Below are 27,241 nucleotides of genomic sequence, written 5' to 3'. Positions count from 1 at the left end.
TCCATTATCAAACAGTGTCATGAAACTGCCCGACAGTCTGATCAACAACAAACTGACCTGTTGGATTGAGAAGTCAAATTGGATGTCACTTCCTAATCCCAACAGCATCCTATCCTCCTCAACACCCTGGTGTTTGTACAAAGACCCATCACAATACAACGTGACTTTTGGGAAAACGAAGGCATTTGAGCCGCGTGTTGACATCTGCATCCCTGCCCTATCATCCGATATAAGCACAAACCCAAAAGGAAAAAGGACCAACTCTTAACACAAAAAGGAATATTTTTATTCTTATTGTTACACAGCATCCTTACAACGATAAAAGTTATTATACAGAGTACAAAGGTGGCCAGATCCATTCAGTGATTCATCGCAGGAGGCCTGCCACCACATCAGCTCTCACCTTTTTCAATGAAGGAGCAGCGCTCAGAGAGCTGGTGCTTCCGAATAAACCTGTTGGACTATAACCTGGTGGTGTGTGATTTTTAACACCATCCACCCCAGCCCAACACTGGCTCCTTCACATCACTATTTCAATTCATTCATGGGATGTGGGCGTCACTGCCCGGACCAGCATTCACTGCCCATCCCGAATTGCCCAGAGGACACTCAAGAGTCAACCACATTGCCGTGGATCTGGAGTCACGTATAGGCCAGACCAGGTAAGGCTGGCAGATTTTCTCCTCTAAAGGAGGAAATCAGATTGGTTTTCTGACATGGTTATCATTAGACTCTTCATTACACATTTTAACTGGATTTAAATTCCATCATCTGTCTCCGAAATGGAGTCTCCATAACAAGACCTCAATCGCTGGATTAAAACGTTAGCAACAATACCAACAGACCATCATCTCCTCTTCTTTTGTCAAGATGGCTGTGCCCTGTGTCTATAGGAAAGGCTTAGGGCCCAGAGCCCAGTCTCCAGGGGAGAGGTCCAGGGTCTAGTCTCCAAGAGGAAGACTTAGGACCCAGTCTCCAGGGAGAAGACGTAGGGCCCATGGCCCAGTCTCCAGGGGAGAGGTTCAGGGCCCACAACCCAGTCTCCAGGGGAGAGACCTAGGGCCCAATTCCCAGGGAAGAGGCCTAGGGCTCACCCCACCCTACCCCCCCAATCTCACTAAACCATGGTCATAACTTTTAAGGCTTCAGGTTGGAATCTCCGAATCTTTTTCCTCAGAGCTTTCGATGCCTTGATGCGGCAAACCCTGGCCTCTGCAGGGAGGCGCCGCCCCCCCGGGGCCTTTGGCCAGACCAGGGCCACCCTGTGCCCTCGGTCCTCACTTCCACTCGACTCGCTGTCCCCAAAGCGGTTGGCCGTGTACTCACTGCCCTCTCCCTCACTGCTCTCGGCGACGGTGGAGTGGAACAGTGAGGCACACTCAGCTGAATACTCTGAACCATCTGACTCGCTGCGGGGGTGGGAGCGGGGGCAAGGGGGGATCCGTGCCCTCAGCCCAGCCCGTGAACCCCGGTGCCTGCCTGTCCTCGGCCACTGGGCCCGGCCCTGGGACTCTGGACCAGGAGCTCCAAGGCCCCCTGTGCCGGCCAGGCCTACACCGGCACTTGGCCTCTTTGCCACCCGTGTCGTCTCACCACTGACCCTCCTCTCAGTTCTGGCCACTTGGGTTTTACTGACCTGCAGCCGGAGCTGGGACTCTGCGGGCACAAACCGGGCATGAGCGAACCCATTCTTGCCCTTCCCCGGCCTGACCCCTGTCCTCCGGTCAGTCGTCTGAATGGAGTCAATGCTGGAATCCAGACCCCCATGCCTGGTGAGGCCTACCGAATGGGAGAGGCTTGAGCGAGTCCCCAAGGAGTCACTGGACACCACCAACCCGAATGGGACATCTATCTCCACCTCTAACCCCTCCCAACCCGGGGGTGGGATTGGGGGCCAACAGTTAGCCCCCAGGGACTTCAATCCAGCGCCCACAGTGCCTCCTGCTGGACGCCCTATAGCTCTGCAGCTGACAGCCCGCTGTAGGTCAGAAGGCCTCACGGCCTGTTCCTTTGGTGGGGCCTTAGTGCACGGCTCCTGCTCCTTCTCAGTCACGGTGGCTCTCGCTCTCAGTTCAGGCCCTGTCCCTCCGACGGTGGCCTGTGGAGGTGGAGATCCTTCTTTGGGACAGACAGCTCTCGTTTTGGAGGGGAGCACCCCCTGCGCTGGGACACCGTGGGGCCTGCTGTCCACACCACCCACCCGCCCCGTGGGGTAGAACACAGGGCTGTGCAGAGCCACGGCATGGAGGGGGCTGGGGTAAGTGTAGACATCGCTGCTGTCCTCGGAGATCAGGTTGCACCGGAACCTCTGATCCAGAGCGGGGAGCCGTAGCTCACTCCCGGCAAAGGCAGGCAGAGGCAGCTTCCGGTCAGATATGCCCATGGGTCCAGTCTGCCGCGGTACCAACCTCTCCAAGTCTCCTGTGGGAGAAACAAGGCACATCACACAGCTTGCACCAACGTTCACACTTTGCCCCACACCCACACAGGTCACTGAGTCTGTACCCCTTCAGTATATCACCCTCTCATCCAAGCCCCAACTCCACAGATGGTGCCTCATCCACCACAGAGACCACCCCATGAAGGTCTTTCCCAATCAGTGTGTATGCTCCACCCCCATGTCTCCTCTGAATTAACAGCCCTTAAAGCCCCCAGTCGGGCTCTCCTTCTCATACCAACCCCCTCCCACGACAGTCGGACCCACCATCTCCTCCCCCCCCCCCCCCCCCCACGTCCCAAATACCTGTGTCTTGCCCTCTCCTCACTCCCATCCCCACACTGTCTGTCCCCACCCCTACACCATTCCCCCACCCACCCAGACCCTCCATCCATAAGACTACAAGTAGCCCATTCAGCCTATCGAGTGTGGCCTGCCATTCTGTGGCTGGTCTGACAATCCTCAGCTCCACTCTCCTGCCTTTCCTCCCATGATTCAGTTACTGAATAAACATCTGTCTATCTCAGCCCTCGAATAAACTTAACACCCCAGCCTCAGCCGCCCTCTGAGGTAAAGAATTCCACAGATTCACAACTGAGAAAAAAATTCCTCCTCGTTTCTGTCTTAACTGGGTGACCCCTTACCCTGAGATTATTCCCTCTGGTTCACTTCCATCCTGTCAGGTCCTGCATGTTTCAATAAAGTCACCTCTCATTCTCCCACCAATGAGTTCAGGCCCAATCTGCTCAACCCCTCCTTATCAGGCAGTCCCTCCCATACCCAGGATCAACTTGGAGAAAGTGAGGACTGCAGATGCTGGAGTACCAGAGTTGAAAAATGTGGTGCTGGAAAAACACAGCAGGCCAGGCAGCATCCGAGGAGCAGGAGGATCGACGTTTCGGGCATAAGCCCCTCTTCAGGAATACCCGGGATCAGCTGAATGACCCTTCCTGGTGTCAGCTCTATCCAGCATCAGTCAGTCCCCTACAGCCCACCACTGAGTCTGCCCCCTTGCCCGTGCGGGTGGGAGGGAGGGAGGATCCCAAGTACCTGTAGAGACTGGTCTCCGCCTGGGGACCCCGAGCCTGGCAGTGTGGACACCGGGAAGCAGCTCCGCGCTGGTTCTGATCCCTCCCCCTGGCCGTTTGCCGGGACCTTGCTGCTTGAAAGCCGGTGACGGCACGGTGAGCTCATCGGCTGAACGGGGTCGTCCCTCTGACCTCAGGACCCTGGTCTCGGCCGGGTGGCTGCAGTACAGCATGCTGCTCAATGACGATGAGGTACACCCACTGGACACGGAAGTGCAGGAGGCAGACAGAGAGCAGGAGCCTCCATCACTGAGCTCATAAAACCCTGCGAAGCAGAAACCAAACCAGACTCAGTACCACAATATCGCAGAGATGCAGAGACAGGCAGATGACTGAAATCATCCACACACACTCAGAGGGCCAGGCATTATCCCTGGGGTGAGGGAAGACAGTACATTTTTTTTTTTTATTAGCGAGGAGCTCAGTGAGCTCAACGGAGACAGGCGTCAAAGGGAACAGAACAAATCTCCTGCTGAAGAGCAAATTTCTTTCGCCAACTAAGCCACAACAGCACAGGTAGAGTACATTTTTTATTCATTCACAGGATGACGGCGTAGCCAGCATTAATTGCCCATCCCTAATTGTCCAGACTCAACCACACATTGCTGTGGGTCTGGAGTCACGTGTAGGCCAGACCAGGTAAGGATGGAAGATTTCCTTCCCACAATGGGGCATTAGTGAACAGATGGGATTTTATAACAATTGACAGTCCTCACTTTTTATACCATTTTTTTTTTCTATCGAATTCAAATTTCACCATCTGCCATGGTAGGTTTCGAACCCAGAACATTATCCTGAGGTTCATGGATTGCCAGTCTCCTGAAATGAGGGGTGGTCATATCATGTCAATGACCTGTTAAGCCAGAAAACACCAAACAACATGAAATAGGAGGTGCATCCAACCCATTGAGTCTGATCCACCATTTAATATAAACATGGCTGATCTTGAGCTTCCTGCCTGCTCATCATATCCTATAATTCCCCTAGACAGCAACACTTCCCTGCAAAAAAAATAGATCCAACAATGCAGCAACATCCCGGGAATACAGAATTCCGAAGATATTACACCTTCTGGCTGACGAAATTTCTCCTCATCTCAGTCAAACTCATTGGTCCCTTATCCAGAGACTGTGCCTCTCACTGGTCCCTTATCCAGAGACTGTGCCTCTCACTGGTCCCTTATCCAGAGACTGTGCCTCTCACTGGTCCCTTATCCAGAGACTGTGCCTCTGTGTTTAGATTCCATGACCAGTAGAACCAATCTCTCAGGGTCCACTCCTGTGAAGCCCCTTCAGAATTGTCTCCGTTTCGATGCGATCACCTCTCGTTCTTCTGCACTTCAGAGAATCTCGTCACATCATCTCATATCACAGAGCAACCTGTTCATCCAATGGACCTGTTTAATGAACCTTTACCGTAGCCCTTCCCAGGCAAATATAGTTACGGTGGCTCAGTGGTTAGCACTGCTGCCTCAGCGCCAGGGACCTGGGTTTGATTCCACCCACAGGGAGACTGTGGAGTTGCATGATCCCTGTCTGTGTGCATGGATTTCCTCCCAGAGTCTATAGATGCGCATTTTCGGTGACTGGCTATCCTAAATTGCCCATAGGTCCAGGGATGTGCTGGCTAAGTGAATTAACCATGGGAAATGTAGGGTTACAGGTATAACATGAGGGTTGCTCTTAAGAGGGTCAGTGTGGGCTTGATGGGCCAAATGGCCTGCTTTCCCACTGTAGGGACTCTACGACCTAAGACAGCCATTTTAAACAATTTTCAGAAATATCATGACAACTCTGGAACGGGGGTGTAATAAATCGGAACCTTCTGTCTCAGAGGTAGGGACACTACCACTGTGACACAAGAGCCCTTTCCAATGCAATGGTATCCTTACACAAAAATGGAAAAATTAAAACTGTATAAGGATACATTAGAAATGTACTAAGTGTACATCACCTGCTCAAAAGAGGTTTGTAAACTGAGCAGTTTTTATAGTTCGAAAAGAGAAAGTGAACACAGGCCATTCTGTCCAATTACAGCAGGCTGGTGTTCAGGTCCACACAAGACCATTCCAATCTAATTTCACCTCACTCCATTGTGACTTACCCCACTCCTGGAGAAACCACATAGTTACTGGGAGAGATTGGGAAAGGGAGTCAAGGTAGACAATAGTTACTTCCTCTCTACACAACATTAACAGGATTCAAGGTTAACAGCCCAACCCACAGTGAAGACCAGGCTTAGGAGACCAAGCTCAGCTTACATAAACTTGCTCAAGAGAAGCTGCAGACCAGAGCTGGATTTAATCCTAGAAGGATAAAGTTGAGGGGGGGTGGGAGAACGGAAGATAAGCTGGAGATATTGCAAATCTGCAGCATTAAGAAACAAAGTCTGTGATTTGACAGTTGATAAAACCTAATTATTGTGGTAGGAATAATGCTTTATCAGACTCTGACTCTGTAATGTTGTCTATCCAAGGCACTGAACTTCAGTGAGCATGTCAAGGGTTTAGATATTAAATTCTCTACAGTATGGAAACAGACCCTTCTGCCCAAGTCCACACCAATCCTCTTAAGAGTAACCCACCCAGATCCACCCCCCTACCCTGTATTTACCCCTGACTAATACTATAGGCAATTTTAGCATGGCCAATTCACCTGACCTGCACATCTTTGGACTGTGGGAAGAAACTGAAGCGCCCGGAGGATACCCACGCAGACACGGAGAATGTGCAAACTCCACACAGACTGTCGCCCGAGGCTAGAAGTGAACCCGGGTCCATGTCGCTGTGAGGCAGCAGTGCTAACCACTGAGCCGTTAAAACAAAAGGTGATTTCACCAGGGATGAAAAACTTCAATAGTGAGGGAGTTGGATAGAGTTAGCATGTTCTCCTCAGAAAACAGAAGATTGAGAGTTTCAAGAGGTTTTCTAGATTGAAGGTTTAATAGAGGGAAGTTATTCTCTCTGGCAAATCATCAGAGGTCAAGGATTCAAAATAAGGTGCAAAGACCTTCTTCCACCTCAAGAATTGTTGGGATCTGGAATGGTGCAGACATGTATTCCATAAATAATTTAAAAATGGGAATTGGAGAATTAATTCAGGATGAGGAGTTGACTGGGTCAAGAATGAAAAAACAGGAGTTAAGATCACCCTCTCTTCCCAAGAGCCAAGAATCTCAACGATCAAATGACCTACCTCTGTGCTCGACAGACAGCCTAGACCGTGGGTGATACAAGGAGAGTTCAAACCAGGTTATCAGAGATGGGAGAAGAGATTACTAATTCTCAAGGTGATGAATTTAGTCACTAGGAAAGTTTGAAGATATAATAGATGTAATATCACTGAGATCAAAGTTAAATTAAAAGCCCAAGGAGGGTACAGGCTTATGGACATGGGTGAATAAAAACATTGAAGGTGTTTTATCAGCCATGATTGTATTGAATGGCTGAATGGACTGAACAGCCTACTTCCATTCCTATGTTCAAATATGAAGGAGATGGGGCAACCCCTCACAACGCGAGATCAATGTTGCACCAGATGGCGTCAATTGGGTATCAGCTTAAACTGACTGTTCAACAGGAGATAGGTACATGAATTTGAACAGGGAAAGGTTTAGAGGGATATGGGCCAAATGCAGGCAAGTGGGACTAGTTTAGATTAGATTAGATTACTTACAGCGTAGAAACAGGCCCTTCGGCCCAACAAGTCCACACCGACCCGCCGAAGCGCAACCCACCCATACCCCTACCTTTACCCCTTACCTAACACTACGGGCAATTTAGCATGGCCAATTCACCTGACCTGCACATCTTTGGACCGTGGGAGGAAACCGGAGCACCCGGAGGAAACCCACGCAGACACGGGGAGAATGTGCAAACTCCACACAGTCAGTCGTCTGAGTCGGGAATTGAACCCGGGTCTCTGGCGCTGTGAAGCAGCAGTGCTAACCACTGTGCCACCGTGCCGCCCTAGTTTGGGAAACTTGGTCAGTATGGATGGGTTGGACCGAAGGGTCTGTTTCCGTGCTGTGTAACTCTGAGATGTGACCCTTCAGATAAAAGAGACTGACTGCTGCTATAAACCTCATGTAGAGTACGCAGATCAGCTGTGATCTTGTTGAAGGATGTAAGATGCTTAAGGGGCAGAGTGGCCTTCTCTTGCTGCTCTTACTTTGTTCGGTTGCTGGAGTGAGATGGTCAGAATGGGGGAGTGGGGAGTGGGGGGAAAAAATCAGGATTTGCCAGGCACTGGATGCTGTCTGGCTCGAGTGGAAGGGATGTGGTAATCAGAGGAGTCTTTACAGCTCCCAGGCAGCAACAGCGTTACTTATTAATACAAGTTTAAAATTTAACTTTTATTAATAAAGTGGCAAAGTTGAGACTGGAATCCACCAGCAGCAGTGAGCTGGCTGTTCCAAGCTGGAGCCAAGAGAATGGATTGGGAGATGTTATTATACAAACACCAGGCCAGGGAACCTGATACAGTCAGCACTTGTACAATCCTGCTGAGTAGCTGCCAGGCGTACATCCTAATGTTGCATTAGTCATTTAACAGAGAGGGAGCCCAGTGCTGGACTGAACGTTACTCTTCCATTAGCAAGATACCTGTAGTGTGAGAGTCAGACAGCACTAAAATGACAATCTAAAGTGACAAAGAACTGGTCTCTCCCCCTCTCGCTCTCTCGCTCTCTCTCTGCTACTCAGACAAAAGGAGCCAGGGAGATGGGGAGACAGTGGTAATGTCACTGAGCTACTAACCCAAAAGGCCAGTCCAATTTTCTCTGGACCCAAGTTCAAATCCTACAGTGACAGCTGATAGAATTTATACTCAATTCATAAAGCTAGAGCGGTGGCAGTGTCCCTACCTCTGAGCCAGGGGACCCAGGTTCAAGTTCCACCTGCTTCAGAGAGGTGTGAGTAACATTTCTCAACAGGTTGGTTCAAAAATACCTATAAAACTTGCTTTCAGTGATGGTGACCATGAAACGGTCATCAATTGTTATTAAAACTGGTTCACTAATGTCCTTTAAATCTGCCTTCCTCATATGTCCTTACCACCCTTCTTAAACAGTGACCCCACGTTAGACAACCTCCAGTCATCCAGTACCTCACCTGTGACTATCGATGATACAAATATCTCAGCAAGAGGCCCAGCAGTCACTTCTGTAGCTTCCCACAGAATTCTAGGTTACACCTGATCAGGTCCTGGGGATTTATCACTTTTAAGTGTTTCAAGACATCCAGCACTTCCTCCTCTGTAATATGGACATTTTTTAAGATGTCATCATCTATTACCCTCCATTCCATAATCTTCTATGTCCTTTTCCACAATATACACAGATGCAAAATACTCATTTAGTATCTCCCCCATCTCCTGCGGTTCCACACAAAGGCCGCCTTGCTGATCTTTGAGAGGCCCTTTTCTCTCCCTAGTTACCCTTTTGTCCTTAATGTATTTGTAAAAACCCTTTGGATTCTCCTTAACTCTATTTACCAAAGCTATCTTATGTCCCCTTTTTGCCCTCCTGATTTTCCTCTTAAACATACTCCTACTGCCTTTATACTCTAAGGATTCATTCAATCTATCTCGTCTGTACCTGACATATGATTCCTTCTTTTTCTTAACCAAACCCTTAATTTCTCTGGTCATCCAGCATTGCCTATACCTAGCAGCCTTTCCTTTCACCCTCACAGGAATATACTATCTCTGGATTCTCATTATCTCACTTTTGAAGGCTTCCCATTTTCCAGCCGTCCCTGTACCAGCGAAGATCTGCCCCCAGTCAGCTTTTGAAAGTTCTTGCCTAATACCATCAAAATTAGCCTTCCTCCAATTTACAACTTCTTTGGTACATATATGGAATGAGCTGCCAGAGGAAGTGGTACAATTGCAACATTTAAAAAGGCATCTGGATGGGTATATGAATGAAAAGGACTTGGTGGGATCTGGTCTGGGTGCTGGCAGGTAGGACTAGTTTGGGTTGGGATATCTGGTCAGCATGGATGAGTTGGACCGAAGGGTCTGTTTCCATGCGGTATATCTCTGTGACTCTATGCTCGGGCCTAGGTGTGACTCCAGACCCACAGGAAAACAGTTAACTGTTAACTGCTCTCAGCCCTAACCCTAACCCAGCACGACACTCAAATCAAAGGCAATTAGGAATGGTCAACAAATGCTGGTTGGCCAGTGATACCCACATCCCATGAAAGAGTTTTTAAGCAGGCCGTTCAGCCCATGCTGGCATCTATACGTCACAGCAGCCTCCTCTCACTCTACCAGTACTGGCCATAATTTTCTCCCTCTCCTGTACCTATCCTTAAACACACCAATGCTATTCCATGCAGTAGCAAGTTTCATACTCAACACTTTCAGCAACAACAGCTTTTGTTTATATAGTGCCTTTAACATAATGAAACCTCCCAAGGCATTTCTCCTGCTGTACTACTTTGGCTGCACCTGCAGGACTTATACACTTAATGGGAAGGTCCTGGGGATTGTTGCTAAACAAAGAGACCTTGGAGTGCAGGTTCATAGCTCCTTGAAAATAGAGTCGCAGGTAGATAGGATAGTGAAGGCGGCGTTTGGTATGCTTTCCTTTATTGGTCAGAGTATTGAGTACAGGAGTTGGGAGGTCATGTTGCGGCTGTACAGGACATTGGTTAGGCCACTGTTGGAATATTGCATGCAATTCTGGTCTCCTTCCTATCGGAAGGATGTTGTGAAACTTGGAAGGGTTCAGAAAGGATTTACAAGGATGTTGCCAGGGTTGGAGGATTTGAGCTATGGGGAGAGGTTGAACAAGCTATGGCTGTTTTCCCTGGAGCATCGGAGGCTGAGGGGTGACCTTATAGAGGTTTATAAAATCATGAGGGGCATAAATATAGGATAAATAGACAAGGTCTTTTCCCTGGGTTGGGGGGAGTCCAGAACTAGAGGGCATAGGTTTAGGGTGAGGGGAAAGATATAAAAGAGACCTAAGGGGCAACTTTTTCACACAGAGGGTGGTACGTGTATGGAATGAGCTGCCAGAGGAAGTGGTGGAGGCTGGTACAATTGAAACATTGAAAAGGCATCTGGATGGGTATATGAATAGGAAGGGTTTGGCGGGATCTGGTCTGGGTGCTGGCAGGTGGGACTAGATTGGGTTGGGATATCTAGTTGGCATGGACAAGTTGGACCAAAGGGTCTGTTTCCATGACTCTATGCTGGACTGGCAGGGACATCCTGCCGAAATATATTTTAACAGAATGACAAATACCTAAAAAGAGGAAGAATTTTAATGAATAGACAATAGACAATAGACGCAGGAGTAGGCCATTCAGCCCTTCGAGCCTGCACCGCCATTAAATATAATCATGGCTGATCATTTCTAATCAGTATCCTGTTCCTGCCTTATCTCCATAACCCTTGATTCCACTATCTTTGAGAGCTCTATCCAACTCCTTCTTAAATGAATCCAGAGACTGGGCCTCCACTGCCCTCTGGGGCGGAGCATTCCACACAGCCACCACTCTCTGGGTGAAGAAGTTTCTCCTGAGCTCTGTCCTAAATGGTCTACCCCATATTTTTAAGCTGTGTCCTCTGGTTCGGCACTCACCCATCAGCGGAAACATGTTTCCTGCTGCCAGAGTGAAAGAGTATATCGGGTCAGAAACATAAGGTTTTAACGAAAGTAGAACTTTTATTTTAACTTTTTTTTTAAAATCGGTGAAAGGGATAATTTTTAAGGAATAACTCAAAGGTATAGTCAGAAGTCAGACGACACCAGGTTATAGTCCAACAGGTGTATTTGAAATCACAAGCTTTCAGAGCACTACCCCTTCATCACCTGATGGAGTGTGACCGCTGACCTTTTCCACCCTAGTCCAACACCGGCACCTCCACATCAAAAGGAGGTATATAAAAGGGAATCCGGAATTGAGCAGCTGATTAAGGACTTTTCCCCAAAATTTCTTAGAGGTGACTGTCTTAGGTTTCTGGCAGCTCCTTTTAGATTCCTCAGTTATTGAAGACATCACCTCCATACTGATCAAATTCAAAAATGTTGCCCCACACAACCAGGGACTTACCTTACCAGTAAGAGGCCACTGTTTAAGCTAAAGATTTATATAAACTATAAATAAGTAGATTAGCCATGATCTATTTTTTGTTTCTATTATTCATTCACAGGATGTGGGTGTTGTTGGCTGTGGAGTTGGGAGTTATATGTAGGTCAGACTGGGTAAGGACAGTGAGTTCCTCTCCTAAAGACACCCCTCCGCCCACAGCCCGCCAACCCCTGACAGTTTCATGATCATCACTGGACTCTATGGCGAGAGGGGGGACAGGAATGGTTGTTGCAGATTTCGGGATTTAGATATTGCAGCAAGAACAGAGAAGATGAGGAGGCGGGGAGTGGGGCATTGTTAATAAAGGGTGGTATTACAGCAGTTGTGATAACATTTAAGGACTCATCCTCTGGGGTAATTTGGGCTGAGGTTAGAAACAGGAAAGGAGGTCATCCTGTTGGGAGTTTTCTATAGGCTTCCAAATTATTCCTGGGATATAGAGGAAAAATGATTCTCGATAGGAGCGAGATTAACAGGGTAGCTGTTATGGGGGACTTTAACTTCCCCAATATTGACTGGGAATACTGTAGTTCAAGTAGTTTAGATGGGTCAGTTTTTGTTCAATGTGTGCAGAAGAGTTTTCTGACACAGTATGTAGACAGGCCAAGAAGGGACAATGCCATATTGGACTGGTACTGGGGAATGGACCTGGACAGACATTAGATTTGGAGGTAGGTGAGCACTTTGGCGATAGTGACCATAGTTTGGTTATGTTTACAATAGCAATGGGCAGGGATAGGTATATACTGCAGGGAAAGAGGTATAACTGGGGGGAGAGGCAATTCTGATACGATTAGGCAAGATTTAGGATGGATAGAATGGGGAAGGAAACTGGAGGGGATGGACACTCTTGAAGTGTGGAGCTTAGTCAAGGAACAGCTACTGTGGGTCCTTGATAAGTATCTACCTATCAGGTAGTTGTTGAGACTGGTTTACTAAAGACGTTGAAGCTCTTCTCAAGAGGAAGAGTAAGGCTTATATGAGGATGAGGCATGAAGGCTCAGTTAGGTGGCTTGAGAGTTATAAGTTAGCCAGAAAAGCTCTAAAGAGAAGGCGAAGAGGAGCCAGGAGGGGACACAAGAAGTTGTTGGCGGATAGGGTCAAGGAAAACCCTAAAGGCCTTCTATAGGTATACCAGGAATAAAAGAATGACTAGAGTAAGATTAGGGCCAAAAATAGTAGTGGAAAATTGTGTGGAATATGAGGACATAGGGGAATTGTGTAATGAATATTTTTCATCAGAATTCCCATTGGAAAAGGACAATGTTAATGAGAATACGGAGATACAGGCTGCAAGATTAGATGAGATTGAGGTTGACAAAGAGGTGGTTTTGATCAACGAGGAGAAAGTGAGGACTGCAGATGCTGGAGACCAGAGTTGAAAAATATGGAGCCGGAAAAACACAGCAGGTCAGGCAGCATCCGAGGAGCAGGAGAATCGACATTTCGGGCATCAGCCCTTCTTCAGGAATTTCCAGAAGGACTAATGCCTGAAACGTCGATTCTCCTGCTCCTCGGATGCTGCCTGGCCTGCTGTGTTTTTCCAGCACCACATTTTTCAACTCAAAAAGAGGAGGTTTTAGCAATTTTGGAAGATCTGAAAAATAGATAAGACCCCTGGGCCAGATGGGATTTATCCTCTGATTCTCTGGGAAGCCAGGGAGGAGATTGCAGAGCCTTTAGCTTTGATCTTTATGCCATCGTTGTCGACAGGAATAGGGTCAGAAGGCTAGAGGATAGCAAATGTTGCTCCCTTGTTTAAGAAGGGGAGTCGGGACAGCCCTGGTAATTATAGGTCAGTGAGCCTTACTTCAGTTGTGGGTAAGGTGTTGGAAAAAGGTTATAAAGATAGGATTTATAATCATCTGGAAAGGAATAATTTGATTAGGGATAGTCAACATGGTTTTGAGAAGGGTAGGTTGTGCCTCACTAACCTTAATGAGTTCGAGAAGGTGACAAAACAGGTAGATGCAGGTAAGGTTGTTGATGTGATGTATATGGATTTAGTAAGGCATTTGATAAGGTTCCACACGGTAGGCTATTGCACAAAATATGGAGTTTCGGGATTGAAGGTGATTTAGTGGTTTGGATCAGAAATTGGCTAGCTGAAAGAAGACAGAGGGTGGTGGTTGATGGGAAATGTTCATCTTAGAGCTCAGTTAGCAGTGGTGTGTCGCACACTGATCTGTTTTGGGGCCACTGCTGTTTGTCATTTTTATAAATGATCAGGATATGGGCATGCAGGATGGGATAGTAAATTTGCAGATGACACTAAGGTAGGCAGAGTTGTGGATAGTGGCGAGGATTTTGTGAGTACAAAGGGACATAGATAAGATGCAGGGCTGGGCTGAGAAGTGGCAAATGGAGTTTAATGCAGAAAAGTGTGAGGTAGCTCACTTCGGAAGAAGTAACAGGAATACAGAGTACTGGGCTAATGGTAAAGTTCTTGGCAGTGTAGATGAACAGAAAGATCTTGGTGTCCAGGTATATAAATCTTTGAAAGTTTCCACCCAGGTTGATAGGGTTGTTAAGAACACATATGATAAGTTGGCATTTATTGGTATGGGATTGAGTTTTGGAGCCATGAGATCATGCTGCAGCTGTACAAGACACTGGTGTGGCCGCACCCGGAGTATTGCGTACAGTTCTGGTCACTACGTTATAGGAAGGATGTGGAAGCTTTGGAAAGGGTTCAGAGGAGAATTACTAGGATGTTGCCTGGTATGGAGGGAAGGTCTTATGAAGAAAGGCTGAGGGACTTGAGGCTTTTTTCGTTAGAGAGAAGGTTGAGAGGTGACTTAATTGAGACATAAGATAATCAGAGGGTTAGATCGGGTGGACAGTGAGTGCCCTTTTCCTCAGATGGTGAAGACTAAATTGAGGGGTGATAGATTTGGGACAGATATCGGAGTAGTTTCTTTACTCAGACAGTGATGCGGCCTGCCTGCAACAGTAGTAGACTCGCCAACGTTAAGGGCATTTAAATGGGCATTGGACATACATATGGATAATAATGGAACGGTGTAGGTTAGATGGGCAGATTATTTTCACAGGTTGGTGCAACATCGAGGTCCGAAGGGCCTGTGCTGCGCTGTAACATTCTATGTTCTATATTTACTGAATCAGAATATGAAGCCAGGTCTTCTATGGGACTCTGGGCTAATAGAACAGCAATAATACCATGCGGCCATCATCTGCCCTCACCCTCCCCCATTGTCACTCGGGTGGTGGGACAGGCTCAACGGAGGCTGAATGGCCTCCTCCCAGGTTTCTGAAAGCAGTCTGCCCCACCAGAGGGGCACTCAAACACAGGAAAGGCTCATCACGTTTGGGTTCAGCAACGCAAGTACCACACCCGGAGGACTTTACCCGAACTTGGTCTGCTGTCACTCTCCAGTTGCTCTGAGGAAGTCTTGTTCACGTCGAGCTTTAGCTCCTGGATCTGACGGTCCAGTTGTTGCAAATGAATTTTTAGTCCTGCATCTTGCTTCCTTAAATGTGACTGAAAAGCAAACCAGAGACTTTTACTCAAAAAAAACAATTCAAGCCGCAACTTTCAGCGACAAACGATTTCTGCTGCTTTATATTAACGGGTGGTCACAAAGTACAGAACTCTACATTGCATTGATGGCGTTTGATTAACTCAAGAAGTTTGCTGTTCTATCTTACTGAGATATGCAGTACAGTGTCATAGATACAAATGAAAATCAGGAGGCTTCTCCCTCAGTATCGAAGGTATAAACTGCAAACAAATAAAAGTCTTAAAGTGCTGGAAGAACTCAGAATTCCAAGAAACATCTGTGGAGAGAGAAGCTAGAGTTAATACTCGGAATACAAAATGGCTCTTTTTCCAAAACTGGAATGAGGTCACAGAGATGTACACCACGGAAACAAACCCTTTGGTCCAACTTGTCCATGCCGACCAGATATCCTAAATTAATCTAATCCCATTTGGGTCCCCATGTGAGCCATTTCCCTTTAACCCCTTCCTATTCACATCCCCATCCAGATGCCTTTTATGATGGTTGCAGCCTCCACCACTTCCTCTGGCAGCTCATTCCATACACGCACCACCCTCTGTGTGAAACAGTTATCCCTTAGGTCCCTTTTAAATCTTTCCCCTCTCATCTTAAACTTACACCCTCCAGTTCTGGACTCCCCCACCCCGGGGAAAAGACCTTGTCTATTTACCCTATCCATGCCCCTCATGATTTTAAAAACTTCTATAAAAAGGTCATCCCTCAGCCTCCAACACTCTGAGGAAACAGCCCCAGTCTATTCAGCCTCTCCCTATAGCTCAAACCCTCCAGGTCAATCTCCAGGGTGTTAAAAAGCAAAGCAGGCAGTTCAGCCCATCAAACATGGACCATAATGGTTACTGCACCATGCCACCTGTCTGGGGAATGGCTCCACAAGATTTCTGACCTCCCATTCAAATTACAACAACGACTCCCATTGCCTGTCTGCTGGTTGTGAAAAATGTGGAACTCTGAACACCCAAGACACACAGATTGAAAGCTGTTTACAACACCCTCTGATTCCTACTTTACCGTAGATTTCCTACCACTCCATAAAAAGGTGCAGCAGAAATTGGCATTTATGTAGTACCTATATGCAGCCTCTGGATAGATCAAACTGCTTTACAGCTGAGAAACTATAGTCACTGCTGTAATGTAGCCAAAAGCGGCAGCCGATTTGCAGACAACAAACTCCTACAAAGAGCACCGACCTGCATTTATATATAGCCATGGGTTAACAAACACATCTATTCTTAGGTACACTCCAGAGAAACCCCTCTGCTCTTCTTCAAACACAAGCATATGAATTAGGAGCAGGGTGGGAACACTCAGCCCCCTTAATTGCCTATTTGATAAAATTGCAGCTGACCCGAACACTCTGCATTCCTGACCTATCCTGGTTTAATAAGGATACATCCATCCCTGCATTAAAAGGACTCAGCTTTGAGGAGTGCAGAACAGACTCAATGGGCTGCATGACCTCCTATGTTTTGTTTTATGGAAGAGAGTTCCAAAGACACACAACCCTCTTTGGAAACGTTTTCTCCTTATCTTGGTGTCAAATGGGTGACCCCCAGTTCCCCCATAAGAGGCAACATCCATTCCACACGCATTCTGTCAGGGCTCCTCAACATCTTACTCCTGCCAACAGCAGGTCCTCTACTGGAGAAGGGTTTAACATTCGGGGGTGGCATGGTGGCTCAGTGGTTAGCACTGCTGCCTCACAGTGCAAGGGACCTGGGTTCAATTCAGTTCAGGTGAATTGGCCATGCTAAATTGCCCATAGTGCCAGTTGCATTAGTCAGAGGGAAGTGGGTCTGGGTGGGTTACTCTGCGAAGAGTCGGTGTGGACTGGTTGGGTAGAAAGGCCAGTTTCCACACTATATGGAATCTAATCTAATCACAGATTACCGGTCGTCAGTCTACACCACATGACATGATCTCACCCAGAAAGACGGCACCTCTGACAGAGCCTCAACACTGCACTCGGAAGGGTTTGTTCTCAAGTCCCCTGAGCAGACCTCAAACCACTGACTCAGAGGCTAGAGGACCATCTAACAAAAGCCCAGCTGATACCTTGCACATAACAGGAACAGGGTAACAGTGCAGCACAGAAGCGCTGTCTGATCCACACAAGCTGACCACCCAACTGGGGAAGGTCCTACCCAAGAAAGTAGTCAGGAACCCACTGTTTTAAAAACACAACCTGGATATATTGTTGCCCGAGACAGAAAATGGAGATGCAATTAGTTCCTCAGATGACAGCATCTGGAGTGATTTACTTTCGATGTGTATTTTACAGCGATCCAAATGCACATCAAGGAAGTGACAGATGTGAAGCCAAAGTCTTTGACCGTCTTGATTAATGGTGGTAGCGCACATAGAGCGGCCGTGAAGATATACAGCAGTCATTGATAATTCAGCAGATCGTAAAAAGATCTCATTTCAGCCATTCCGAAGAAAAACAAAGACATTAATTGTGATTACGCGATGTGCAAGGATTTAGTTTCCAATAATTATAGCTTCCCAAACCTGCATGTGATGAGAGAGATAGAGAGAGAGAGAGAGAGAGAGAAGCAGTTAAAAACTGACACCAGGAAGATGAAAGCCAAAATAGGAATCTGTCTGTGTGACCCGTGACCTCGTCACACTCCAGGTACCAAGGGGAATGAAGCTTCATTTCACACTATTGGAGGCCATTCAGCCCACTGCTTCTATCATTAGAAGAGATTGCTTACAGTGTGGAAACAGGCCCTTCGGCCCAACAAGTCCACACCGACCTGTCGAAGCGTAACCCACCCAGACCCATTCCCCTAAATTTACCCTTCACCTAACACTACGGGGCAATTTAGCATGGCCAATCCACCTAACCTGCACATTTTTGGATTGTGGGAGGAAACCGGAGCACCCGGAGGAAACCCACGCAGACACGGGGAGAATGTGCAAACTCCACACAGTTAGTCGCCTGAGGAGGGAATTGAACCCGGGTCTCTGGTGCTGTGAGGCAGCAGTGCTAACCACTGTACCAGCGTGCTAGCTCTTTGAAGGAGCCATCTAGTTAGTTCCACGTCCCATCCCAGTAACCCTGAAAATACTCTCTCAATGAGTATAGATCAAATTCCTTTTAAAAGTCACAACTGAATCCATTTCCAATTTTCTTTCTGGGCACTGCCAGATTACAACAATTCACTGACTAAATATTTTTAAAAACGCACCCTTACTTTCCCCTCTACAGTGGTTACTAACCTCCAGCTTTTCCCTAGCCTTTCCCACGGATTCTGAGAATCTCTTCATAAATCTCCCTTTAACCTTTCACGTTCCAAGGAGAAAGTGGGAACAGGGGACTGAGCATTCTGATGAAGGGCCGATGCCAGAAACGTTGATTCTTCTCCTGCTCGTTCTCCTCAGATGCTGCCTGACCTGCTGTGCTTTTCCAGCACCACACTCTCAACTGAGCTGGAAGGTCAGATAGCGTGACCATGGAACACAAGGGGAGGGTCTAGCTTGCTCAACAGGCGTCTCTTAACGTAAACATTTAAAGAAAGACTTGCATCTACATGATGCCAATCTTGACCACTGGTTAGTTCAAAGCCAATGGAACACTTTTGGATATTGCGGTGGTGGAGGAGTATTGACGGACAAATTGCAAGATCTCCAAAAACAAACAACAGATCAGGTGATACCAACCAGATCAGCAGGCTTTGTCAAGTTGGTCAAGGGGATAGTCATTGGTCAGGACATCAGGTCTTCTTTGAAGCAGCGTTCCTGATTCTGTCATGGGCACCCACCAGGCAGACAGAGCCTTGATGTCGAAGCTTCATCCGCAAGCCAGACCAGTATCATCACAACAAAACCCTTGATACTTTTCTTTATTGATTCATGGGATGAGGGCATCACTGGCGAGCTCAGCATTTATTGCTTGTCCCTAATTACCCAGAAGGCAGTTGAGAGTCAACCACATTGCAATGGTTCTGGGGTCACAGAGTGGGTAAGGATGGCAGTGTCCTTCCTCAAAAGGGAATTAATGAACCAGATGGGTCATCCCTGACAATCGCTTCATGGTCATCATTGGATTCTTAATTCCAGATTTTTAAATTGATTTGGAATTCCACAATCTGCCCGATGAGATTCGAACCCAAGAGCCAAAACTTTACCTGATCTCTGGGTTAACACGACTAAGCCACCCCACTCTCACTGCAGTGAAATGTCTGCCTTGATTTTGTGCTCAGGTCCTAGAATGGGATTCAGGAGGTGACAGCATACTGCCAATATTCAGCTTGTTCCAGCTCATTTAGAGAAAGTTATGAGATGGTCATCATAACAGAGTGCCTAAGGAAAAGTTCAAAGGTGGGAATAAATGACTGGCAGAGAAAGAGGGAGGGGGCGAGCGCGGGCGACGGGGGTGGGTGGGGAGGGAGGGGGCGAGCGCGGGCGACGGGGGGGGAGGGAGGGGGCGAGCGCGGGCGACGGGGGGGAGGGAGGGGGCGAGCGCGGGCGACGGGGGGGGGGAGGGAGGGGGCGAGCGCGGGCGACGGGGGGGGGGAGGGAGGGGGCGAGCGCGGGCGACGGGGGGGGGGGGGAGGGAGGGGGCGAGCGCGGGCGACGGGGGGGGAGGGAGGGGGCGAGCGCGGGCGACGGGGGGGAGGGAGGGGGCGAGCGCGGGCGACGGGGGGGGAGGGAGGGGGCGAGCGCGGGCGACGGGGGGGAGGGAGGGGGCGAGCGCGGGCGACGGGGGGGGGGAGGGAGGTGGCGAGCGCGGACGACGGGGGGGGGGGGAGGGAGGGGGCGAGCGCGGGCGACGGGGGGGGGAGGGAGGGGGCGAGCGCAGGCGACGGGGGGGGGAGGGAGGGGGCGAGCGCGGGCGACGGGGGGGGAGGGAGGGGGCGAGCGCGGGCGACGGGGGGGGAGGGAGGGGGCGAGCGCGGGCGACGGGGGGGGGGGGGAGGGAGGGGGCGAGCGCGGGCGACGGGGGGGGGGAGGGAGGGGGCGAGCGCGGGCGACGGGGGGGGGAGGGAGGGGGCGAGCGCGGGCGACGGGGGGGGAGGGAGGGGGCGAGCGCGGGCGACGGGGGGGGGAGGGAGGGGGCGAGCGCGGGCGACGGGGGGGGGGAGGGAGGGGGCGAGCGCGGGCGACGGGGGGGGGGGAGGGAGGGGGCGAGCGCGGGCGACGGGGGGGGGGAGGGAGGGGGCGAGCGCGGGCGACGGGGGGGGGGGGGGAGGGAGGGGGCGAGCGCGGGCGACGGGGGGGGAGGGAGGGGGCGAGCGCGGGCGACGGGGGGGAGGGAGGGGGCGAGCGCGGGCGACGGGGGGGGAGGGAGGGGGCGAGCGCGGGCGACGGGGGGGGAGGGAGGGGGCGAGCGCGGGCGACGGGGGGGGAGGGAGGGGGCGAGCGCGGGCGACGGGGGGGGAGGGAGGGGGCGAGCGCGGGCGACGGGGGGGGAGGGAGGGGGCGAGCGCGGGCGACGGGGGGGGAGGGAGGGGGCGAGCGCGGGCGACGGGGGGGGGGAGGGAGGGGGCGAGCGCGGGCGACGGGGGGGGGGGAGGGAGGGGGCGAGCGCGGGCGACGGGGGGGGGAGGGAGGGGGCGAGCGCGGGCGACGGGGGGGGGAGGGAGGGGGCGAGCGCGGGCGACGGGGGGGGGGAGGGAGGGGGCGAGCCCGGGCGACGGGGGGGGGAGGGAGGGGGCGAGCGCGGGCGACGGGGGGGAGGGAGGGGGCGAGCGCGGGCGACGGGGGGGAGGGAGGGGGCGAGCGCGGGCGACGGGGGGGGAGGGAGGGGGCGAGCGCGGGCGACGGGGGGGGAGGGAGGGGGCGAGCGCGGGCGACGGGGGGGGAGGGAGGGGGCGAGCGCGGGCGACGGGGGGGGAGGGAGGGGGCGAGCGCGGGCGACGGGGGGGGAGGGAGGGGGCGAGCGCGGGCGACGGGGGGGGAGGGAGGGGGCGAGCGCGGGCGACGGGGGGGGAGGGAGGGGGCGAGCGCGGGCGACGGGGGGGGGAGGGAGGGGGCGAGCGCGGGCGACGGGGGGGGAGGGAGGGGGCGAGCGCGGGCGACGGGGGGGGAGGGAGGGGGCGAGCGCGGGCGACGGGGGGGGAGGGAGGGGGCGAGCGCGGGCGACGGGGGGGGAGGGAGGGGGCGAGCGCGGGCGACGGGGGGGGAGGGAGGGGGCGAGCGCGGGCGACGGGGGGGGAGGGAGGGGGCGAGCGCGGGCGACGGGGGGGGAGGGAGGGGGCGAGCGCGGGCGACGGGGGGGGAGGGAGGGGGCGAGCGCGGGGGGGAGGGAGGGGGCGAGCGCGGGGGGGAGGGAGGGGGCGAGCGCGGGCGACGGGGGGGAGGGAGGGGGCGAGCGCGGGCGACGGGGGGGGAGGGAGGGGGCGAGCGCGGGCGACGGGGGGGAGGGAGGGGGCGAGCGCGGGCGACGGGGGGGGAGGGAGGGGGCGAGCGCGGGCGACGGGGGGGAGGGAGGGAGGTGGCGAGCGCGGGCGACGGGGGGGGGAGGGAGGGGGCGAGCGCGGGCGACGGGGGGGGGAGGGAGGGGGCGAGCGCGGGCGACGGGGGGGGGGGGGGGAGGGAGGGGGCGAGCGCGGGCGAAGGGGGAGGGAGGGAGGGGTCGAGCGCGGGCGACGGGGGAGGGAGGGAGGGGGCGAGCGCGGGCGACGGGGGAGGGAGGGAGGGGGCGAGCGCGGGCGACGGGGGAGGGAGGGAGGGGGCGAGCCCGGGCGACGGGGGAGGGAGGGAGGGGGCGAGCCCGGGCGACGGGGGGGGGGGGAGGGAGGGGGCGAGCGCGGGCGAAGGGGGGGGGGGGGGGGGGAGGGAGGGGGCGAGCGCGGGCGACGGGGGGAGGGGGGGGAGGGAGGGGGCGAGCGCGGGCGACGGGGGGGGGGGGGAGGGAGGGGGCGAGCGCGGGCGACGGGAGGGAGGGGGGGGCGAGCCCGGGCGACGGCGGGGGGGGGGGGGGGGAGGGGGCGAGCCCGGGCGACGGGGGGGGGGGGGGGGAAGGGAGGGGGCGAGCCCGGGCGACGGGGGGGGGGGGGGAGGGAGGGGGCGAGCCCGGGCGACGGGGGGGGGGAGGGAGGGGGCGAGCCCGGGCGACGGGGGGAGGGAGGGGGCGAAGAGAGAGAAACAGAAAAAGGGAGAGAGACAGAGAGAGAGAGAGAGAGAGAGAGGGAGAGCGACCTATGAAGTTGGAACAAAGGGGTAATGATATCTTTTTGAAGCCAGTCACACTGATTTCTTTATGAATAGGAGGCCTTACCAACTGGAAACATACCATTATCAACCCATAGCATTTTAGTCAGACAGACCTTGTCAAGGAGGAGGATTTGACGTAAAGTCAATTGTTCCCTGTCTGCCTTTAATTAACAGGTAGGACTGATATTTACCATGGTCACTCCCTCCTCTTCAATGCCACATTCTTCTCAAAGAGGATTTCCTCCTCTGTTTGATTTCCTTAACATCTTTATCTTATCTTATCTTATCTTCTGGTCTAATGTGAAAAGTGCCTTTCAATCAATCAATGGCCAGCCCACCTCCCAAAATGCTTTGAAACAATGCTCCTACTCTCTGCATTTCAGTTTCCTCAGACAGTGCCGTGGTAATGCAGCTGGGCTGGTGAGCCACAGGCACAGGCCAATGCTGCTGGCACATGGGGTCAAATGCCACCACTTGAATTTAAACAATGAATCAAGCTGCAATTAGAATCATGATCTCAGTGATCGGTGCCCACTGCTGGAATTAAATTTAGTTAAGAAGAATCTGGATTATTATATTAGTAGATTAGAATCTGTACAGGAAAGAAACAGGCCCTTCGGCCCAACAAGACCACACCGACCCTCTGAAGAGTAACCCATCCAGACCCATTCCCCGACCTTTACTCCTGACTAATGCACTTAACCTACACAGCCCTGAACACTGGGCAATTTAGCATGACCAATTCACCTAAACTGTACATCTTTGGATTGTGGGAGGAAACCGGAGCACCTGGAGGAAACCCACGCAGACACGGGGAGAATGTGCAAACTCCACACAGACAGTTGCCCGAGGCTGGAATCAAACCCGGGTCCCTGGCGCTGTGAGGCAGCAGTGCTAACCACTGAGCCACCATGCCGTCCATTAACAGAAACAAGACAAGACCATTCAGCCCTTTAACGTGATCATGGCTGATCTTTCTCCCCATACCCCTTGACACCCTTAAAATCAAAAAATTTACCAAGCTAACAGGTGGTGAAATTAGCTTCAATTGTAACATAAGACCACAACAAATAGGAACAAGAGTAGGCCATTCGACCCATTGAGCCTGAGTGAAGGAAGTCTGCTGTCCTTACCTGGTCTTGACAGACAGAAATGCGACTTGACTCTCATTGCCCTTTCAAAATGGCTGAGCAGGCCACTCAGTTCAAGGGAAGTAGGGGCCAGGAACACATCCCATAAAGGAATAATGATAAACAAAGTTAGTTTGGCATCTCCTTACACCACACTGAACGTGCTGCACTGTCAGAGGTGCCACCTTTCAGTTGCAGTGGTAAACCAGAGTCCCGACTACCCTCTTAGTCAGAGCTTGGTGATCCCATGGCATCAGGAGGTAAGATTGAGGCCACACGGAGAGAGTGAGGACTTGGAGATATTGGAGAGTCAGAGTCAGAGTCAAAAAGTGTGGCACTGGAAAAGCACAGCCAGTCAGGCAACAGAGGAGCAGGAGAGTTCGACCTTTCAAGCTTAAGCTCTTCATCAGGAAAACTGTTTTACCATCGCAACCAAAAAGTGGCACCTCCGACAGTTCAGCACGCTTTCGTCCTATACTTCTTGATACCTTTAAAGACCCCAAACTAACTTTGTTTATCATTATTCCTTTATGGGATGTGTCCCTGGCCCCTACTTCCCTTGAACGGAGTGGCCTGCACAGCCATTTTGAAAGGGCAATGAGAGTCAAGGCTCATTTCTGTGGGTCTGGAGTCATATGTAATTCAGACCAGGTAAGCACAGACTTCCTTCGCTCAGGCTCGAGGGGCCAAATGGCCTACTCCTGTTCCAATTTCTTTTGGTCTTATGTTACAATTGATGCTAGTTTCACCACCTGTTTAGCAAGGTAAGTTTTCAGATTTTAAAGGTTTCAAGGGGTCTAGGAAGAAAGTGAATATGGTGTTCGGATAGATCAGCCATGATCATATCCAAGGACCGAATGGTGTGGTCTAGAGAGGCCACTGTCAATCAGCTATTAAATGGGAGAGCAGCTGAAGAAGGCCGAATGGCTTATTTCTGTTCCTAACCTGTATATTCATATGTATTTTGAAGGGCAGTTATCCTCTTGGCTAATATTTATCACCTGACCAACGCCACCAATTCAGGCAATCAGAATTTTATTTTTGCTTATGGGATCTTGCTGTGCACAATCCGGCTGTTTCCCACTTTTACAACTGCCACTGCATCCCCTGGAAAGTGGCTGTAAAGTTCCTTGGGTTTTTTTTGGGGGGGGGGGGGTGGGGAGAAAAGAGGGGAGAGGGAGGAAGTGCTGAAGGCGTTATACAAATGTAAGTCTGTCTTTTCAGCAGAAGGCAATCTCGAAATATGCAAAGGCTATTTGGCGTTTGGCAGCGGGCCCCAGGAACAAGTCGAGACGGCCCCTCGGGGGGTTGGAGGGAGGGAGGGAGGGAGGGAGGGGAGAGGATTCGAGAGGAATTCACATCTGCATTGTATGTGTCCTCAGCGGCAGTCCAGTCAGAGAGAGAGAGAGAGAGAGAGAATTTGTCACAAAACAGGGAGTTGGTCCCGGGAACAACCTGCCTAGTTTTCACACTTAGTTGACGAGTTGTTGATATTTTAAATACAGACAGACGACCTGTAGAAAGCCAGGCAGGGGTGTGTATCCCAGTTACAATGTGGATTGACGCTTAATGTGCACACAGATCATGGGGATCCAATTGGCCGTGAAAAATCCCAATTCATCAAGACTTTACTGTAAACTCTTGTGTATTTGAATGCATGTAACTCAAATATATTGCTATAACTTTTAAATATAATCATGTCCCCTGTAAATACAAAACCGTGACATTTTAACTCGAAGACGTGGAAAAATATTAACAGAGAAAATGTTTGTAAAATTCTGAAACATGACTAGTAAATATTGTAGTTGTAAATAATTCTTCCAGACACATTAAATGTGAATATGTTTGTAACTGTTTTTGGAATAATCCTTAAATGCGTAAATATTCCATACATGTAAATAAGTTTACATATCAGAGATCGCATTGTGGGAATTATATGCAAACTTTGGAAAACAACCTTTTTTAAAAAGAAGCAAATTCTTGTGACACAGTAGTAACTCCCTGCCTCTGAAGTGGGAGACAACTAGAAATTGCTGGAAAAGCTCAGCAGGTCTGGCAGCATCTGTGGAGAGAAATCAAGAGGCAACGTGTCGGGTCCAGTGACCCTTCCTCAGAACTGGGGTGGGAGACCGGGTTGTGGACCCGCCTAACTCCAGAGGTGTGTATTGAAGTCCCTGACAGATGACTACACGGGCTCAGTGGTTAGCACTGCTGCCTCACAGCTGCAGAGACCCAGGTTCGATTCCAGCCTGGGGCAACTGTCTGTGTGGAGTTTGCACATTCTCCCTGTGCTCCGGTTTCCTCCCACAATCCAAAGAAGAGCAGGTCAGGTGAATTGGCTCTGTGTTAGGTGCATTAGTCAGGGGTAAATGGGCCTGGGTGGGTTGCTCTTCGGAGGGTCTGTTTCCACGCTGTAGGGAACCTAATCTAATCTAAACAATGATGACTGTTAGGAACAGGGTACAACATATTCACATCAGGTTGGTGAAAGCTAAACCCTGCAGGAGTTGGAGCTGATTTAATTGTTTTCTAATAACTTCTCCGCATCATCTCATCCAAACCAATAACTTTTCATGATTTATTAAATTTACCTTCCCCTCAGGTGTAGGCTAAAAATCTTCACAAAACTGAGATCAAGGACAGGTGAGGTTGAGAAAAGTTGGGACAATGTTAACCTCGGAACGAGCAGCTGTCAGGTGCAGAGACTGGGCTTTTGTTGAGGACAATTCCTTACCAGTTGCTCTTTTAGACAGCTCAGGGTCGCTTCCAACTTCACCTCCTCAGTGATACACTGCCTAGTGGCCAGTGCTGCTGTCGGACTCTCCATCTCCAGTGCCCCCTTCACCAGCTCCCTCTGCTTCTCCTTCAGCAGCTTCAGTTCCTGCAGCCCGGCCAGCGCAGCCTGCAGCCTCTCCCCGGCCCGGCAGCGGTCAAAGGCGGCTGAAGGTGCAGGGACAGACCGGTACCTCCTGCTCAGCATCCTGCAGCCCCCTGAGAGGCACAACTGATCGGATTCACTGCCCAGAGAGAGAGACACACACAGACAGACAGAGAAAGGCTACTTCTCAACTCTCACACACACAGGGACTCACATTCAACAGTCACACTGCAACAGAGCGACAACTTTTTATCACTTCACCTCCAACGTGCTGGCTGACAATCTGAGTTCCAGCCCTCCTATCCAATACAAGCCCTCTGATCCCCACCCTAGCCTCGCCCCCAAAACCACACTGAAGCCTTTCATTGGCGACACTCGCTTTACCTTGTCATCGTCATCAGTTCCTCCCCAATTCACTTCAGAAATTCCACTGGTCTTTTGCATATGCATCCTATTTAACATAGAAACACACACACGTTTAACTTACATGACATACATATAACATATATATGCGACCTATTTAACATATATACACGCACACGTTTAACTTATATGGCATTATACATTTAAAATATATATGCATCCTATTTAACACATATATATATACACACACGTTTAAGTTATATGGAATCATTTTATTTATATATACATCCTGATTTTTATCCTATATATACACACACACACATTTATTATATATGGAATTATATATACAGTAATATGCACCCTATTTAGCATATACACATGTGTTTAACCTATATGGAATTATATGCATCCTATTTAACTTATTTGGAGATGTACATGAATTCTATTAAACATTAAGATAAAAATATATACCCCAATGAACTTATATGGAGAGATAAATAAAAACACATTTCATTTAACATATGGAGATATTATA

At 50.8% G+C, this 27,241-nt stretch overlaps 1 protein-coding gene across 1 annotated transcript; it reads right to left on the bottom strand.

Annotated features, from left to right (window-relative positions):
- On the bottom strand, positions 1 to 26,570 carry dact2 (dishevelled-binding antagonist of beta-catenin 2). The gene is made up of 4 exons (XM_043696802.2): positions 26,200 to 26,570; positions 15,002 to 15,134; positions 3,488 to 3,790; positions 1 to 2,421 (listed from the first exon to the last, which is right to left on the bottom strand). The coding sequence occupies exons 1-4, from the start codon at positions 26,443 to 26,445 to the stop codon at positions 1,118 to 1,120; spliced, it is 1,986 nt and encodes a 661-aa protein (XP_043552737.2). The 5' UTR covers positions 26,446 to 26,570; the 3' UTR covers positions 1 to 1,117.
- Between the last annotated feature and the right edge of the window lie 671 nt (positions 26,571 to 27,241).

Source organism: Chiloscyllium plagiosum, unplaced genomic scaffold (genome assembly GCF_037043375.1).
Source record: "Chiloscyllium plagiosum isolate Xiang-an unplaced genomic scaffold, Cpla_swu_hap1 HiC_scaffold_10, whole genome shotgun sequence".
Classification (NCBI taxonomy): domain Eukaryota; kingdom Metazoa; phylum Chordata; class Chondrichthyes; order Orectolobiformes; family Hemiscylliidae; genus Chiloscyllium; species Chiloscyllium plagiosum.
Note: the sequence above shows the minus strand (reverse complement) of the source record. Positions and strands in the feature narration are given on the sequence as shown.

Bases quoted from the DNA above. Each gene is read 5' to 3' on its own strand.
- dact2 (XM_043696802.2), bottom strand. From the start codon at position 26,445: ATGCTGAGCAGGAGGTACCGGTCTGTCCCTGCACCTTCAGCCGCCTTT. The intron at 15,135-26,199 runs GTAAGGAATTGT...TTTGCTTTTCAG, and splicing joins GCTGTCTAAAAGAGCAACTG to TCACATTTAAGGAAGCAAGA. The intron at 2,422-3,487 runs GTACTTGGGATC...TTTCTCCCACAG, and splicing joins GCGGAGACCAGTCTCTACAG to GAGACTTGGAGAGGTTGGTA.